Source organism: Felis catus, chromosome D1, assembly GCF_018350175.1.
Source record: "Felis catus isolate Fca126 chromosome D1, F.catus_Fca126_mat1.0, whole genome shotgun sequence".
Classification (NCBI taxonomy): domain Eukaryota; kingdom Metazoa; phylum Chordata; class Mammalia; order Carnivora; family Felidae; genus Felis; species Felis catus.
This window is the reverse complement of record NC_058377.1, coordinates 76607273-76620976: the sequence shown is the minus strand read 5'-3', so window position 1 is coordinate 76620976 and position 13704 is coordinate 76607273. Positions and strand designations below refer to the sequence as shown.

Genomic DNA, 13704 nt, shown 5'->3' with positions numbered 1-13704 from the left:
AGGATTCAGAAGCTCAGAAAAAAATATTGTACTCGATAGAAACTGAGAAAGTATCGACGGAGTGCTGTGAAAGTCCTACATGAAATGAAGGCATCTAAAAAGTATATGTAGGTGAACAAAGAAACAGGATCCAGGGCAGAGCTCTGCAGCACTCTAACCTTTAAAAATGTGAAAAGAGAAAGAAAAACAGCTAGGGAGCCTGGGCAGGACCAGCAGTGATGAAGAAAGACAATCAGGAAATAGGGAAAGGCAAGAAAATAATGTGTTTAAAAGAGAAAGGTGTGGTCAATGCTCAATGCTGTTGAGAGGTCCCAGAAGATAAGAACACTGGATTTAACAAAATGGAGTTCAAGGCTGACCCTGATAAACACAACCTCTGTGGAATAGTGAGCATGAAAGCCTTCTGTGGAGGAGGTTAAGGAAGGTATGCCAGGTGAGCAAATGTAAACGAGGACAGTAATCACAATTAAGAAGTTTTGCCATGAATAAAAGCAAAAAGATGGCGCAGCAGGCAGGATGGAAACTGGGATCAAAGAAAGTTTCTTAAAGAAAAAGACCTTACTCCCAATTCCAACCTATGGAAATTCCAAATCCCTCATCAAGACTTCAGAAACTCCTAGAAGGAAACTGTTGTGATAGTGATGTAGAAGTTTACGTTGGGCGCACGGATAAGGGACAGGAGTAATTACTTCAGAGTGAGTACCTCTGTCTCTGAGGTCTCAACATCCTATACACACATTTCTGCTGTGTATACCATGTTAACTTGCAGTCCACCAGGATAGAAGGGGAAGGGCTCATCCAGCATGCAGGATAGGTACACTTTGCTGAAGATTTGAAAGGCATAAGGAAAACTTGCATTGCCTACTGAATAGCAAAACAATGAAAAAAACCTCACATTAAATATTCCCACCCTTAAAAGTCCTTCCAGTTCTCCTTCCACAGGGAGGTTTTCGATGGTCCTCTGTCCTTCACAGCACCTGGTCTTCTGTTCTCCGACTAGTGACTATTCTCTGACTCCCTCTTGTTTTTCTTTCTTTCGCTCTAACTTACCCATTCCCTCTAAGACAAAACATACACACACAAAACAAAAACTTCGTGCATGTATGATGTGTGTTTGTAAAGGTTTTTTTCTGCAGAGCTACACACTATCTTGTTTTGTTTAGTAGGGGGGATGCTTGGGTACCCACTGATACCCACATCCTTATCTTTTGCTTTCTAAAAGCAGTTGTGGAACCAGTTCTATAAACAATACATTTTCCATCTCATTCCATATATAAACCACCAGGCAGGGCACCTATCCCTAAGAGGCTTTCAAGAACCACCAAGCTCTGGTCTTCCTCCCTTAATGAAAAAGTAAAAACAGGCAATATTCTGATACAATTTCAACAAGCTCTCTCTACACAGAAGGACCTTCATCAAGGTTTATCAAGTTGCATGATATGTGATGCTGTGTTGGGAGAATACTCACTGGTTCCTTCTAACCATAGGGTTACGGTAAATCAGGATGACCTGGATTTACTAAGAACAGAGAAACCATCATAGAGAACATCAGATTTTCATATTGGGTTGGTTTACAGGTCGCAAAGAGTTTTGTCCCCTGTTAAAATGTTTAGATCTCAGCATGCTATGTTTACACAATCTCTTTTTTCTCCAGGAACTTTAGTTATACTACATAAAAGATAGATAAATGAGACTGGCCACCTGTGGCCATCAGAAACCTGCATCAATCTGGAATCACCAGCTCCTTAGCCAAAAAATAGTAACCTATACATATACAGAAATAAATGGAAAAGGTTGTGTGGACATATAAACATGCTTCCCTAACTTTTCCAACTTTCTGCACTTCTGAAAAGGTCATTTGCAGTAAAATACACTGACAGTGGCTGTCCATTCTGAGTGAAAAATTCAGTGTAGAAAAATTTTTTTAAGTTTATTTATTGTTGGGGTACCTGGGTGGCTCAGTCGGTTAAGCGTCCGACTTCAGCTCAGGTCATGATCTCACAGTCCGTGAGTTCGAGCCCCATGTCGGATTCTGTGCTGACAGCTCAGAGCCTGGAGCCTGCTTCAGATTCTGTGTCTCCCTCTCTTTCTGCCCCTCCCCTGCTCATGCTCTCTGTCTCAAAAATAAATCAAAACATTAAAAAAATTAAAAAGCTTATTTATTTTTGACAGAGAGAGAGAGCACAATGGGGGGAGGGACAGAGAGGCAGAGGGGATAGAATGTCAAGCAGGCTCCAGGCTCTGGGCTGTCAGCACAGAGCCCAACGCAGGGCTTGAACTCAGACTGCAAGATCATGACCTGAATCGGAAGATGGAAGCTTAACCAACTGAGCCACCCAGGCGCCCCATGAGTGAAAAATTCAGTCTATATGCAAACGTTATTGGGACAAATGAAGATGCAGGAGTCAAGGAAAGGTACAAAATGACTGACATTTTATGTTTAAGGGGCAGTTTTCTTACAGGTTACAAACTGGTTAAAGATATTTGACCAAAAGAAGAACTTTCTACAATCCGTAACCAATTTACAGTTCATATCTCCATATACATAACTGGAAGTATATTGGACCCCCCCTCCCCCCCACACCAAATGCCTCACAAAGCCAGCATTACTCAATGAAGGCACTGACCACACAACCCTGCAGTTCCAGTTTAGTGCTGACAGCCCCGCCATATAGGGGAGACACCATCGGTATTTGTCAATCAAGAGTCTTGAGCAGCTCCCCTATCTGCCCAATCTCTGCTCACCAGATACTCCTTCTCCCCCTCTAAATCGAATCTTTGTCTTTTCCAGTGGGAACAAAGTACATTTTCTTATATACGAAAACATTTCATCATGATGGAAGGAAAATAGATTGATAGTTTTCTATTCTTAAAACTGATGTCTCTACGTCCCTCAACGTTACTATAGGCAACGGGGGACTTCAAATTCAAATCAAAGACCCGAGCACGCATGCGCACACACACACACACAGAGATACTAGGAGTAGAAATAAATTGCGCAGATCAAATTTCTTTTATCACTTTTTTTCTCTAAAGGTGAGGGTAAAATAATGCAAGAGAAAAACCAATTAGGTGACAACACTTGGATCTAAATTTAACAAAACACAGATGGGGCAGAGAAGGGCTGAATCAGAAAAACAGTGTTGGTTCTTCAGTCTCACCTGTACAGGAGAAGTCATCCACGCGAATGTATCCCGGGACACAGTCACAGCGATATAACCCAGGCAAGTTGACACACACAGTATTGGCATGACAGTAATGCATCTTAGCTGCACACTCATCAATATCTGAAGGAGGAAAAAGAAAAAAAGAAGCAATATCACAGTGAGGTGAATGACGGAACTATCATGTAACCATGTTGCAATGAAATTTAAAAAGGCAAATGCCCAACAAAGCTAAGAGAAAATGCAAGATGCATTAAACACAAAATCTTAAATGCAAATTCAGCTGCATTCAAGCGCATCAGATCCCATCTTGAGCTGAAAGTATTTCCAGAAAGATGCACAGTGAGACGCAACAGCTAAGAAACCTAGAGGTATGACGACTGAATCTACTATTACTAATCCCTCACCATGGAGGATGCTGGATTTAAACATCCAAAATCAAGGAGTTCTATGTTCAATGAGTTGATACCAATTAATATTTATTAGATGTCCACTGTACATGGTGTAGCTTTTATCAGGGAGATCAAGGGAATCCAGGCTTCTCTGCTCATGTGTCTTACTAAGACATGCTTTAATCCATCTGTTAAAAAATGATGGTGCAGCCAGTTTCTCCCATGGTGTATTTTGAATACAGACAGCAGCTGTGGTCTAATGCAAACTGATGCCTTTCATCCCTTGACCTGGAGATTCATCCCATGAGACAGAATAATGGGCTGATTCAGCAAAAACATCTTTTTGTTTCTGGAACAGAGGTCAGAGCATCCCCTACTTTCTCATAAGAATTCATGGGAAGAATTAGAATCACCTACGACCTTAGTACAGAGTTTAATTGAGTCTTTTCTGGAAGTTGTTTTCAGAAATGGCTTTACGTTCATTTTACTCAGACTGCTTACGTGTGAAGGAGAGGAAGGGGGAGCAGCACAGTGTAAGAACCTAAGACAGACAATGTGAGTTCTGGTTCTGGTTCTTCCACTGACTAGCCTGTGACTTCCATTTAACCAGTATCAGTTCCAGAATTCTCGTGAATTGGTCATGCAGGCCAGTTCTGAACCTACATCTTTAAACTCCTTATCTAATTTAATCCACAAACAATTCCACGATCACAGTACAGCACTACCCACATTTTGCAGTGTAGACAACTGAGGCTTAGAGAGGTTAAATATGTGGCAAAAATATATGCCATCCTGTTAGAACATGCTACACCCAGGAGTGGAACTCAGAAGTCAATCGTTTATGATGATTTACTTGATGAAAGCACCTTGAAGATGATAGTCAACCACAGTGTTACTATTAAGGTAATCACTGAAGTCCTAATACGCTTCATGTGTAGAAACAGAAGACAAAAACACCTATAATCTCACTTATCTATATTAAAAGTAAAAGTAGATTAACTTACTTCCTGATAAAACACACTGAAGTAACACCAGATTCTTTTAAGCACTAAACATCTCTCAGCCTATAAACAAAAGTTATTGTGCAGTAATCAAGGTCCTAGAAGGACACTTGCAGTTAGCAAGACTTCCATAACTATAAAGAACAAAACACCAGAAATTAGAGAAATGATTCAAGCAATAAACCAAGTGTTATACTTGCACAAGATCATGTGCTTTCAAAGATTATCCAAGACAATGCACAATTAAAATAAATGGGCAAAAGGAATATTAAAACTATATAATAAGATTACATCAAGATAAGGTATGGAGGGAACTCTCCCACAAACTTAAGACAGAATAGTAGCTGCACATGAGCATGAGATATGGTTTGGATCTCTCTGGCACCTAGGACATTAGAATTCTTTTAACAAGTCGGTTCCTGGCATCATTTAAGCATTTTTGCTTCACAGACCGGCAGATACCATCAAAGTCAAGAGGAGTATTTTAGGAAAGGACTAACGATTATTTTTGTCACCTGCTGAATAAGATAAAGACATAACTAACCACTGGATTTGGCAAGAAGTAGTTCACTGCTGACCTTGACCTAATAAGAGTAGATTTGGGAAAGTGGTAGAGAAAAGCCTGACTGGAGCCCATTAAAGAAAGAATGGAAGATGAGGGAAGAGAGAAAAACAAGGCAAACTTTTTGAGATTTTTTTTTTTCCCCATAAGGAAAAATGGAGGAGCAGCTCTGGGGAGACTTGGTGTAGAGAGAGTCTTATTTACCGATGGAGGAGATCACAGCACAATTGCAGGCTGTTGGGAAGGATTCAATACAAGTGAAGCGAACTGATGATGTTGAAGAGAGAGATCACTGGAGGAGCAAAGTCCTGGGGAAGAAGGCAAGAGGGACTGTGCTCCAGCATGCAAATGGAACACATCACCTTCAAAACAAGAATGAAGCTGAGAGAAGCAAAGAGGTGGAGATGGCTGGCATATTTGGTGGCTGGGAGACAAAGTAGTTCTCCCTCACTTATTTTTATTTTCTCAGTGAAATGCAAAGAGAGGGTAACATTTGAGAATCAAGAAAGGGAGGGCATATCGGATATTTAAGGAGAGAGGAAATGGTATTAAAAAACAGTCGTTTTGAAAAAAAGGAACAAAAATTTACTAGAGCATGTGGGAAGGTGGCTGAAGAGCTACTGTGATTTGCAGTCAAAAGTGCATTAAGTGACAGCAGTCAGCATGGCCATGTGTTTTCTCCAGTCTCATTCAGATATTTTGAGGCAATAGCACGGTAGGTGGAAAGTTAAAGGAGTTTTTATGAAAATATAATGGGTAAAGACAGATACGAGGGAATTGAGGGTATTAAGAAAGAGGTGATGATAATGAAGTAGGAAGGAATCTCGGCTATTGAGGAGAGATGTGAGGACATGAAGAAGGAGGTAGACAGCTGTAAATGCATTAAAATTAGGGGTGGACACTGTGTTACACTCCTGAGATCTCACTTCAGAACTAAAGAATTTAATCCCCCAGCTAAGGGGAGTACTGCCTGCTAACAATCTTCAGCTGTTATCCTTTTAAGGAAATTGTCCTTGGCCAATGAGAGATTATACAGTCACAGTCACACTTGAATCCTGGGAGCGACCTACAAAGACTAGTTCTCATTCATCCCGAACTCAAGAGAATTCTAAAGGACCATCCAGATTTCAGAACGCTCAGTGAGACTTTGCTAACTTTTCCCTCTGCCCAATCCTACATTCTTCCCTTCCCCAGAGGCATTCATCCCTACAGCACTCTCTAATAAACTTCCTGCACTCCAGTCTCCATTGCCAACTTTGCTTCTGGGGGAACCCAAACTGCCGCAGCAATCCTAATGGAGGCAAGGTGTAGTTACAGTGAGGGTCTAGAACACATGAGCTAGAAAGCTAGAGGAGGGGTTACAAAGCAGTGTGCCTAACATTAATATTTTGAAAGTGATTCAGTTATTGATGATTACAAGGTCTTTCCCAGGACTATGGGGGAGTGGAAGAATAGATCATTGTAAGTGAGAGGCTGGGAACACCAAGAGAAGCCAGGCACTGGAGGAAGTTGGTTGGCATTAGTGCTGTTCATCGAACAGATATTACCAGTTTTCCTCCTCCTGAGCACATCACACAACTGTGCTTCCCCATCCTCTTGGAAGCTAAGCAGAGCTGTATGAGTGATCATGAAGTCTGAACAAAGCACAACACTTCCAGGTGGAAATAGTAAGAGCCAGCGCCTGACTTACCACATTTTCTTGTTCTGGCGTTGGAAATCATGGAAGCACAAAGATGGAGACTCTTCGAGCCTGGGTCCCTGAGTGAGGCATAGGCAACCAGACAAGCTTGGTGAACATGTTGCATGAACTAGAAATATGCTTTCACTGATTTAAGCCATCGAGCCCACCCTGGCTGGTATAGAGGGTGACTAAGAACAGCATCTCAAAAATGAGATCCTTAAGCTTGATCTTAAAAGATGCACAGAAATTCACCACGTAGAGACTGGAGGCGGGGGAAAAGAAGGGGAACTACAGAGACTAAACTTCTTGTCTGTGCAGAGTCAGGAAGGGAGAGAATCACTGAGCCGTGAACATTAATTAGCCCTCTGCTAAGCCCTGAAGCAGAGGATGAACAAAATGCCACCACAAACCTCACAGCCTGGCAAGACATTGAGCAAAACTTGTTAAGTCCTACCAAGAATGTGAGATCTTTTACCAGGGGGCTTTGATCCAGGCTGAGAAGGCCAGAGGAGCAGTCTCTGTGGAAGTGAGGCTTCATCCAAGACCTAAAACACAAGTCCAACAGGTAAAGGGGAGAAGAAGAACACACCAGACAGAGAAGAATGAGAAGCATTAGAGGAAGGAGCTTTGTCTGTTTAAAGTACAACTGGCAAGATAAGCTCAGGCCAGATCCTGCTGAGCCTTGTGGGCCATGGGAAGGAGTCTGGACTTTAATCAGGGTGGTGACATAAACCAATTTCTGGTTTTAAAATATCAGTCAGCTGTACTGAAGAAAATGGATTGGAGCTGGGCAAGCTGAAGGCTAAACATATTGGTATTTTACTCACAGAGAGACGGCCACACTGAACTCCATCTCATTCTGCCGGGGTGCCCAGGCATTCTTTAAGATGAGAAACTAGTCAGGACTTGCCCTAGAGGCAATTCAATCTTCAGCCCATGGGCGACAGCCACCAACCAGGCTGCTGACTGCAACGAGTGTTTCCCTGTCATGGACCCTTGTCAGCTCCACCCAGAGAGAAACTCCTGCTTCATTTCCCTGAGGCCTCTGGATAACTAATGAGAGGTATCTGCCTCATCTAGATTTGAAGGACTTACTTGGCTGCAACAAGCTTATTTTGATTCAAACAGCCGAACCATTGCTCTGTTTCATAGATTTCAAAGGCCCTAAATAAAACTATTTTCAAAAACAGAACAAGAGGATGGTGAGAAAACCCCAGTGAGAATTTCTCCCATAGACGTACCAAACCTTTACTCTCTACATGCATGGGGTCTCACACAGGACCCCGGGTCATACATCCCTGCTGCTATGGTGAAGTGTCTTTCAGTTGGTTTCGTTTTCAATTCATATCCCTGATAATCTCAGCTCTTGCATATGTCCTAATTTCCAGATACCATTCCAGAAAGAGACAGCACCAAATAAAGCAGAAAGGTTGACGAATGTACCAGAAAATTCAACTGTTACAACCTCATCTTTGTTGCTTATCCCCCATCATGCAAACACCAAATATAAAAACCACCTCGTGGTATAACTAATGCAGAGGGGAGAAAAAAAAAACTGTAAAGTGTTTAGAATCAGTAGCTGGTTCCCTTGGGACGAGGAGCTAAAAGCAAGGAAGGAATTGAGAACTTCCCTGGTTTTAGGATGGGGCTGGAGATAGAATGGCAACACATTTGCCAAAAGAAAAATTGCCTCTCTATCGTCAGGGAAAGGCACAACCCTGCAGACAGTTTCAGTAGGACTCAAGAGTGCTTCAAAAGCAAATCTGATTATAGAAAGAATCAAAACAGAATTAACAAACATCTTCAGAGAATTGAGATATCCTAAGAAAACAATCTTGAGAACTAGTGAGCTGAGATTTTTAAAATGAGCCTAAGACGAACGTTGGCTTATTGTTCACAAAGATTCTGAAAGGTAATGAATAATTACAAAAACAAGCACATGAACACACGAACACAACTGCCTAATGAAAGAATGAACTGAAACTCGGAGAAAGAAACTGCATACGGCCCAAAGCACCAAAGATTTTAACCTGAAAGCCATCTGACCTTTGTCCAGGTGGTGCTGATGCTCTGCCTGAAGCATATTTCTTTCTCAAGCAATGGTCTTCCCAGGTGTGATATTCACCCAAAAGCCAGAAGACAAGAAAAGGCTAAGCCTGAGGCTGAACCTCAAGGTGTGAGTTGGACACACTCCAGTCCAGGTTCAAGCTAATAAACGTCTCAATCCGTCTAGGAAGTTGTTATAAGAAGAACCACAGTTAACCTGACTACTGGAGGGATGAATGGACTAAAAACAAAAACAAAAACAAAAACAAACAAAAAAAAAACCCACACCATTAGGCCCAGGGTAATACTAAAATGAGTAAGAGGTTCAATGTATATAACGTCATAGGATAAAATTAGGAACAGCCCCCCGGCACCCAGCTAATCCTCAATAAATAGCTGTCATTTCTTTGTATCAGATACTATGCTAGGTATTTCACAGATGGCATCTCATCACTTCATGTATTCCTCTTGAATTAAGTAGGTAACCCCACACCATGATGAGGGAACTGAGGCTCAGATTATTAGGTCACTTGCCCAAGGCACGAAGTCAGTAAGCATAAGAGCCTGGGCTTAAATCCACATAGTCTGACTTCAAAGTGGGCACTGTTCTCACGGTGCCAGTTCTAGCCCTCACTAACAATTCCATCCTAGGACTCTGTTACATACACCTGATGCTGCCAGGAAGCATATGTAAACAAGAAGATCTTCAAATTCTAGGTCTGCGTGCAATGCCATTCATAACATTTGTTCTGGTGTTACAATCTGTTAAAATAGCAATGCTACATCATGCATCACTGCTTCTTTTAAAGAGATCTTAACACTTTCACACTTAAGGCTCCAGTGACCCGGAGCCCCAAAACAGGTAGGTGCCTTCTGCTCCCAGCTTTTTTAGCCCACAGCTTGATACAGTCTTTATGCTGGTAGCTTAAGACTGATTGCCTCCTATAGAATTAGAAACTTAAGACAAAAGGCCTGGTTGTTTTCTTCTTTTTAATATTTTTAGAGAAACATCTATAAACCCGACTGCAGTATATATCAGCTCGAGTATAATGGGGCTCGAATTACGATTTATTCGTATAGATTGCTTGTCACCTTTGAAATATTAGAGCTCATCTTCTGGTGGTCTTTTGAGGTAATAAAAATACATGATTTATGTCCCTCCCCAGGATGGTGAAGTAGCTTGTTTTCATTTTAAAAAGGTGTACTTATGGACTTTAAAACAAAACTTGATGTGGCGTAATGATTCTTCATACATCACCAGCTTCCATCTGCATAAGAGTTCAGAGCAAACACAGACCCAAATTTGGAATTATCATCATTAAATTAGAGTTCAGGGTCTGGGTAGCAAAGACAGAAGCAAATGTAAAGAATTCTTTTAATAAAAATGTGTGATCTACTCAGACTTGCTCCTAAGAATTTCCTAGAAAAAGGCAACCTCCGAAGGTTGGACTCAGGGGGTTGGTGGGAGGTGGTTATGCCTACTCTTCATGCACATTTAAAAAAAGAAACAGAAAGAGGAAAGAAAAGCAAGATTTACTGAGACTGTGCTCTGTATCAAGCACTGTGGAGATCCTATCTCATTATTCCCATCCCATGCACTAGCATCAACAACTACATATAGGGTACCTAGAATTTCAACTCGGTGACTCCAAGAAGCATACTTGTTCCACTCTGACTGCTGGACCAAGAGCCCTGGAATGACAGTCAAGAGTAAAGCCATCCTCCTGCTTTTTCTGTTAGCTAACTATAGCCCTGGCAGGTCACTTCTTCTTCTCTAGACCTTGGTTTTCCCATATATAAAATTAGGGACTTGGACCAGAGAGTATCTAAAGCCTACCAGTTTCCTGTTCTAAAGTTCTTGACATATTCAAGTTTTTCTGTCCACAGATCATAAAAGCCTGCTTCCGAAGCACTTTCTCTTGAGCCACCCATCTCTTCTCCTGTTTTAAGAAGCTGACAGATGCTCCAGATGCCTTTCCCAAGATACAGGTCCTAGAAAATACTATTCAGATGACCTAAGTCTTCTCACTGTTCTTTCATTAACTGTATCAACCGAGTTGGCATCTCCCCTGCAAACCAAAAGCAGCCAGAACTAGCAAACATATATTCACAAAAAGCATGGATCTGGGCAAATTCTCCATAGACAAGTAAGGTAACTTGCAGAGTAATTCTACCATACTTTAATCTCCTGTCTTCGCAGACATCATGACTTATAAAAACACGGTGGCATTGGCCAGTCAGTTGTTATAGTAGAATTGTGAATACTCTCCATCTGTGTCATACTGGATATTTTTTTAAAGTTGGGGCCTATTTTATCTCTGACTTGCACTTATAAAAATCCAGTCAGGCAGAAAAAATAGGATTATGCCCTTTTTCAGATGAGGGAACAGAAGCCCAGAGAAGATAGAAACAGAGCCCCAAACATATAATCATTGAGCTGATAACAGAATCAAGGTCTTTTAGCTGTGAACTAGTGCTTTATCCAATGTTCCATGTTTCTCTATAATTACAGTTTTCTTCTGAAGCAAGGGGAGAAAAACAAAATGCTTATAGAATTTAGGAATATAAACAAAATGCCTAACAGAAGCCAGGTAGCTGATATCTATGCAAAATACGCCCCTTCCACAAAGAAATAAAGTGTCTCTAATTATTCATAAAACATACATCTATCTTATTTTCCTACTTCCAAGAACAAAGAAATGGCTCTCTTTTATAGGGAAAAAGCACAGTATGAGGCCAATAACACATAAAAAGGGACAATGAACCTCAGTGGTGGAAAGATGACAGCAAGAGTTTGGACTGTGGACAATCAGAGCTCCTTCTGGATAATGCCATGATGGAGTAATAAGGCACATCATTGCATAGCACTTACTATGTGTTAAGCACAGTTTAGAAATGTTTGGGGGGTGCCTGGGTGTCTCAGTCAGTTAAGTGTCCAACTTAGGCTCAGGTCATGATCTCACCATTCCTGAGTTCGAGCCCCACGTTGGGCTCTGTGCTAACAGCTCAGGGCCTGGAGCCTGCTTCAGATTCTGTGTCTCCCTCTCTCTCTGCCCCTCCCCTGCTCATGCTCTGTTACTCTCTGTCTCAAAGATAGATAGATAGATAGATAGATAGATAGATAGATAGATAGATAGATAAATAGATAGAAGGAAGGAAGGAAGGAAGGAAGGAAGGAAGGAAGGAAGGAAGGAAGGAAGGAAGGAAGGAAGGAAGGGAGGGAGGGAGGGAGGGAGGGAGGGAGGGAGGGAGGGAATGTTTGGTAAATTGTCTCAAGTCACATAGCTAAGAGATACTCCTGAACTGCCAGCAGAGCAGGTAGGATGGGTCCAGAGTTTATACTCTTCACTCTAGAGTACTACCTGTCAGAGATTGTGGGCTAGATCTATGATCCTTCTAGAGAAGTTGCATATCCAAGCATTAATTTTTCAGAAGTTTTGCTCCAGTTTCTCCCCAAATACTTCAAATGAGGTAAAATGTATCTATCAGCTTCAATCCACGAATGCCTATGCCTTAAAGCATGTTATCACAAGGAGCTTTAGTGGCAGAAAGAAAAAAGGTACAAAAGGGAGAAAGGAAAAAAGGGAGAAAGGAAAAAAGGAAGAAAAGGAGGAAAAGGAAGAAAAAGAGGAAGGAAGACAAGAAGGGAAGAGGAGGACAAAGAAGAAAGAAGGAAAAGAAGGAGAGAGAAGGGGGAAAATGACAAGACAACCCAGGGAGGTGTCTAATAATTTCTATGGACTGAACTGTGTCCCCCCAAATAGGTTGAAGCCCTAACCTTCAATACAATGGTATTTGGAGACGGGGCCTCTGGGGGGTAATTATGTTTCGATAACATCATGAGAGTGGTGCCTCAAGATGAGATTTGTGCTCTTAGAAGAAGAGATTCTAAGACAGATACTGTATATTTTCACTCTTATGTGGATCCTGAGAAACTTAACAGAAACCCATGGGGGAGGGGAAGGAAAAAAACAAAAAAAAGGTTAGAGTGGGAGACAGCCAAAGCATAAGAGACTCTTAAAAACTGAGAACAAACTGAGGGTTGATGGGGGGTGGGAGGGAGGGGAGAGTGGGTGATGGGTGTTGAGGAGGGCACCTTTTGGGATGAGCACTGGGTGTTGTATGGAAACCAATCTGACAATAAATTTCATATACTGAAAAAAAAAAGAAGAGATTCTAGATAGCTTACACCCTTGCTTTCTCCCATGTGAGGACACAAGGAGAAGACAATAAGCTGCTGGCCAGGAGAGCCTTCACAAGACACCCAACCATGGTGGCACCGTAATCTCAGACTTCTAGCCACCAGGAGAGTGAGTCAATTCATTTCTGTTATTTAAGCCATCCAATCTATACCATTTTGTTATGGCAGCTCCAAAGCTAATGAAATTACTTGTTAAATTTCTCTGTTGCCTGGTGAAATGGGTTTTTACATCATCTTCTAAGGTATGTGTCAAATAAATAGCTCGCCTGCCAAGTCAAATATTTGCAGATTAAAAATTCAAGTAACCTTTTGGTCATCACATGCATAGTAAAGGAGTGTTTTTATAGTTAAATACACCATAATGCAGAAATTAGATTGTTGGATTTTCTGACATTTAAATGTATTTTCCAAACATAGCTATGTCAGATATTTGAAAAAATCATGCTAATATGTTTATTTTCCCTACTGGGCTCAATTTCAGAATCAAATTTTGTCATAAAACAACATATCTCTTTGTGCCACTGGAAATCAAAGCATACCAATTTCTAGCTGACAGCGCGAAAGTATTATAAGACAGCACCCTCAGATTTTTTCCCAGCCTGACATTCTGACTTTTGACAGTGTCCATAACCTTATTCGGAGTGTCTGCAAGGAAAG

The 13704-nt window shown here is 41.4% G+C and overlaps 1 protein-coding gene across 5 annotated transcripts in view; it reads right to left on the bottom strand.

Moving 5' to 3' along the window:
- NELL1 (neural EGFL like 1) overlaps positions 1-13704 on the bottom strand; it is an 883212-nt gene that overhangs the window by 469319 nt on the left and 400189 nt on the right. For all 5 annotated transcript variants that reach the window (XM_003993068.5, XM_003993069.5, XM_045039061.1 and 2 more), the window contains one exon: positions 3162-3287. In XM_003993068.5, the coding sequence (XP_003993117.2) occupies positions 3162-3287 (126 nt within the window). The remainder of the gene's footprint in view (positions 1-3161; positions 3288-13704) is intronic.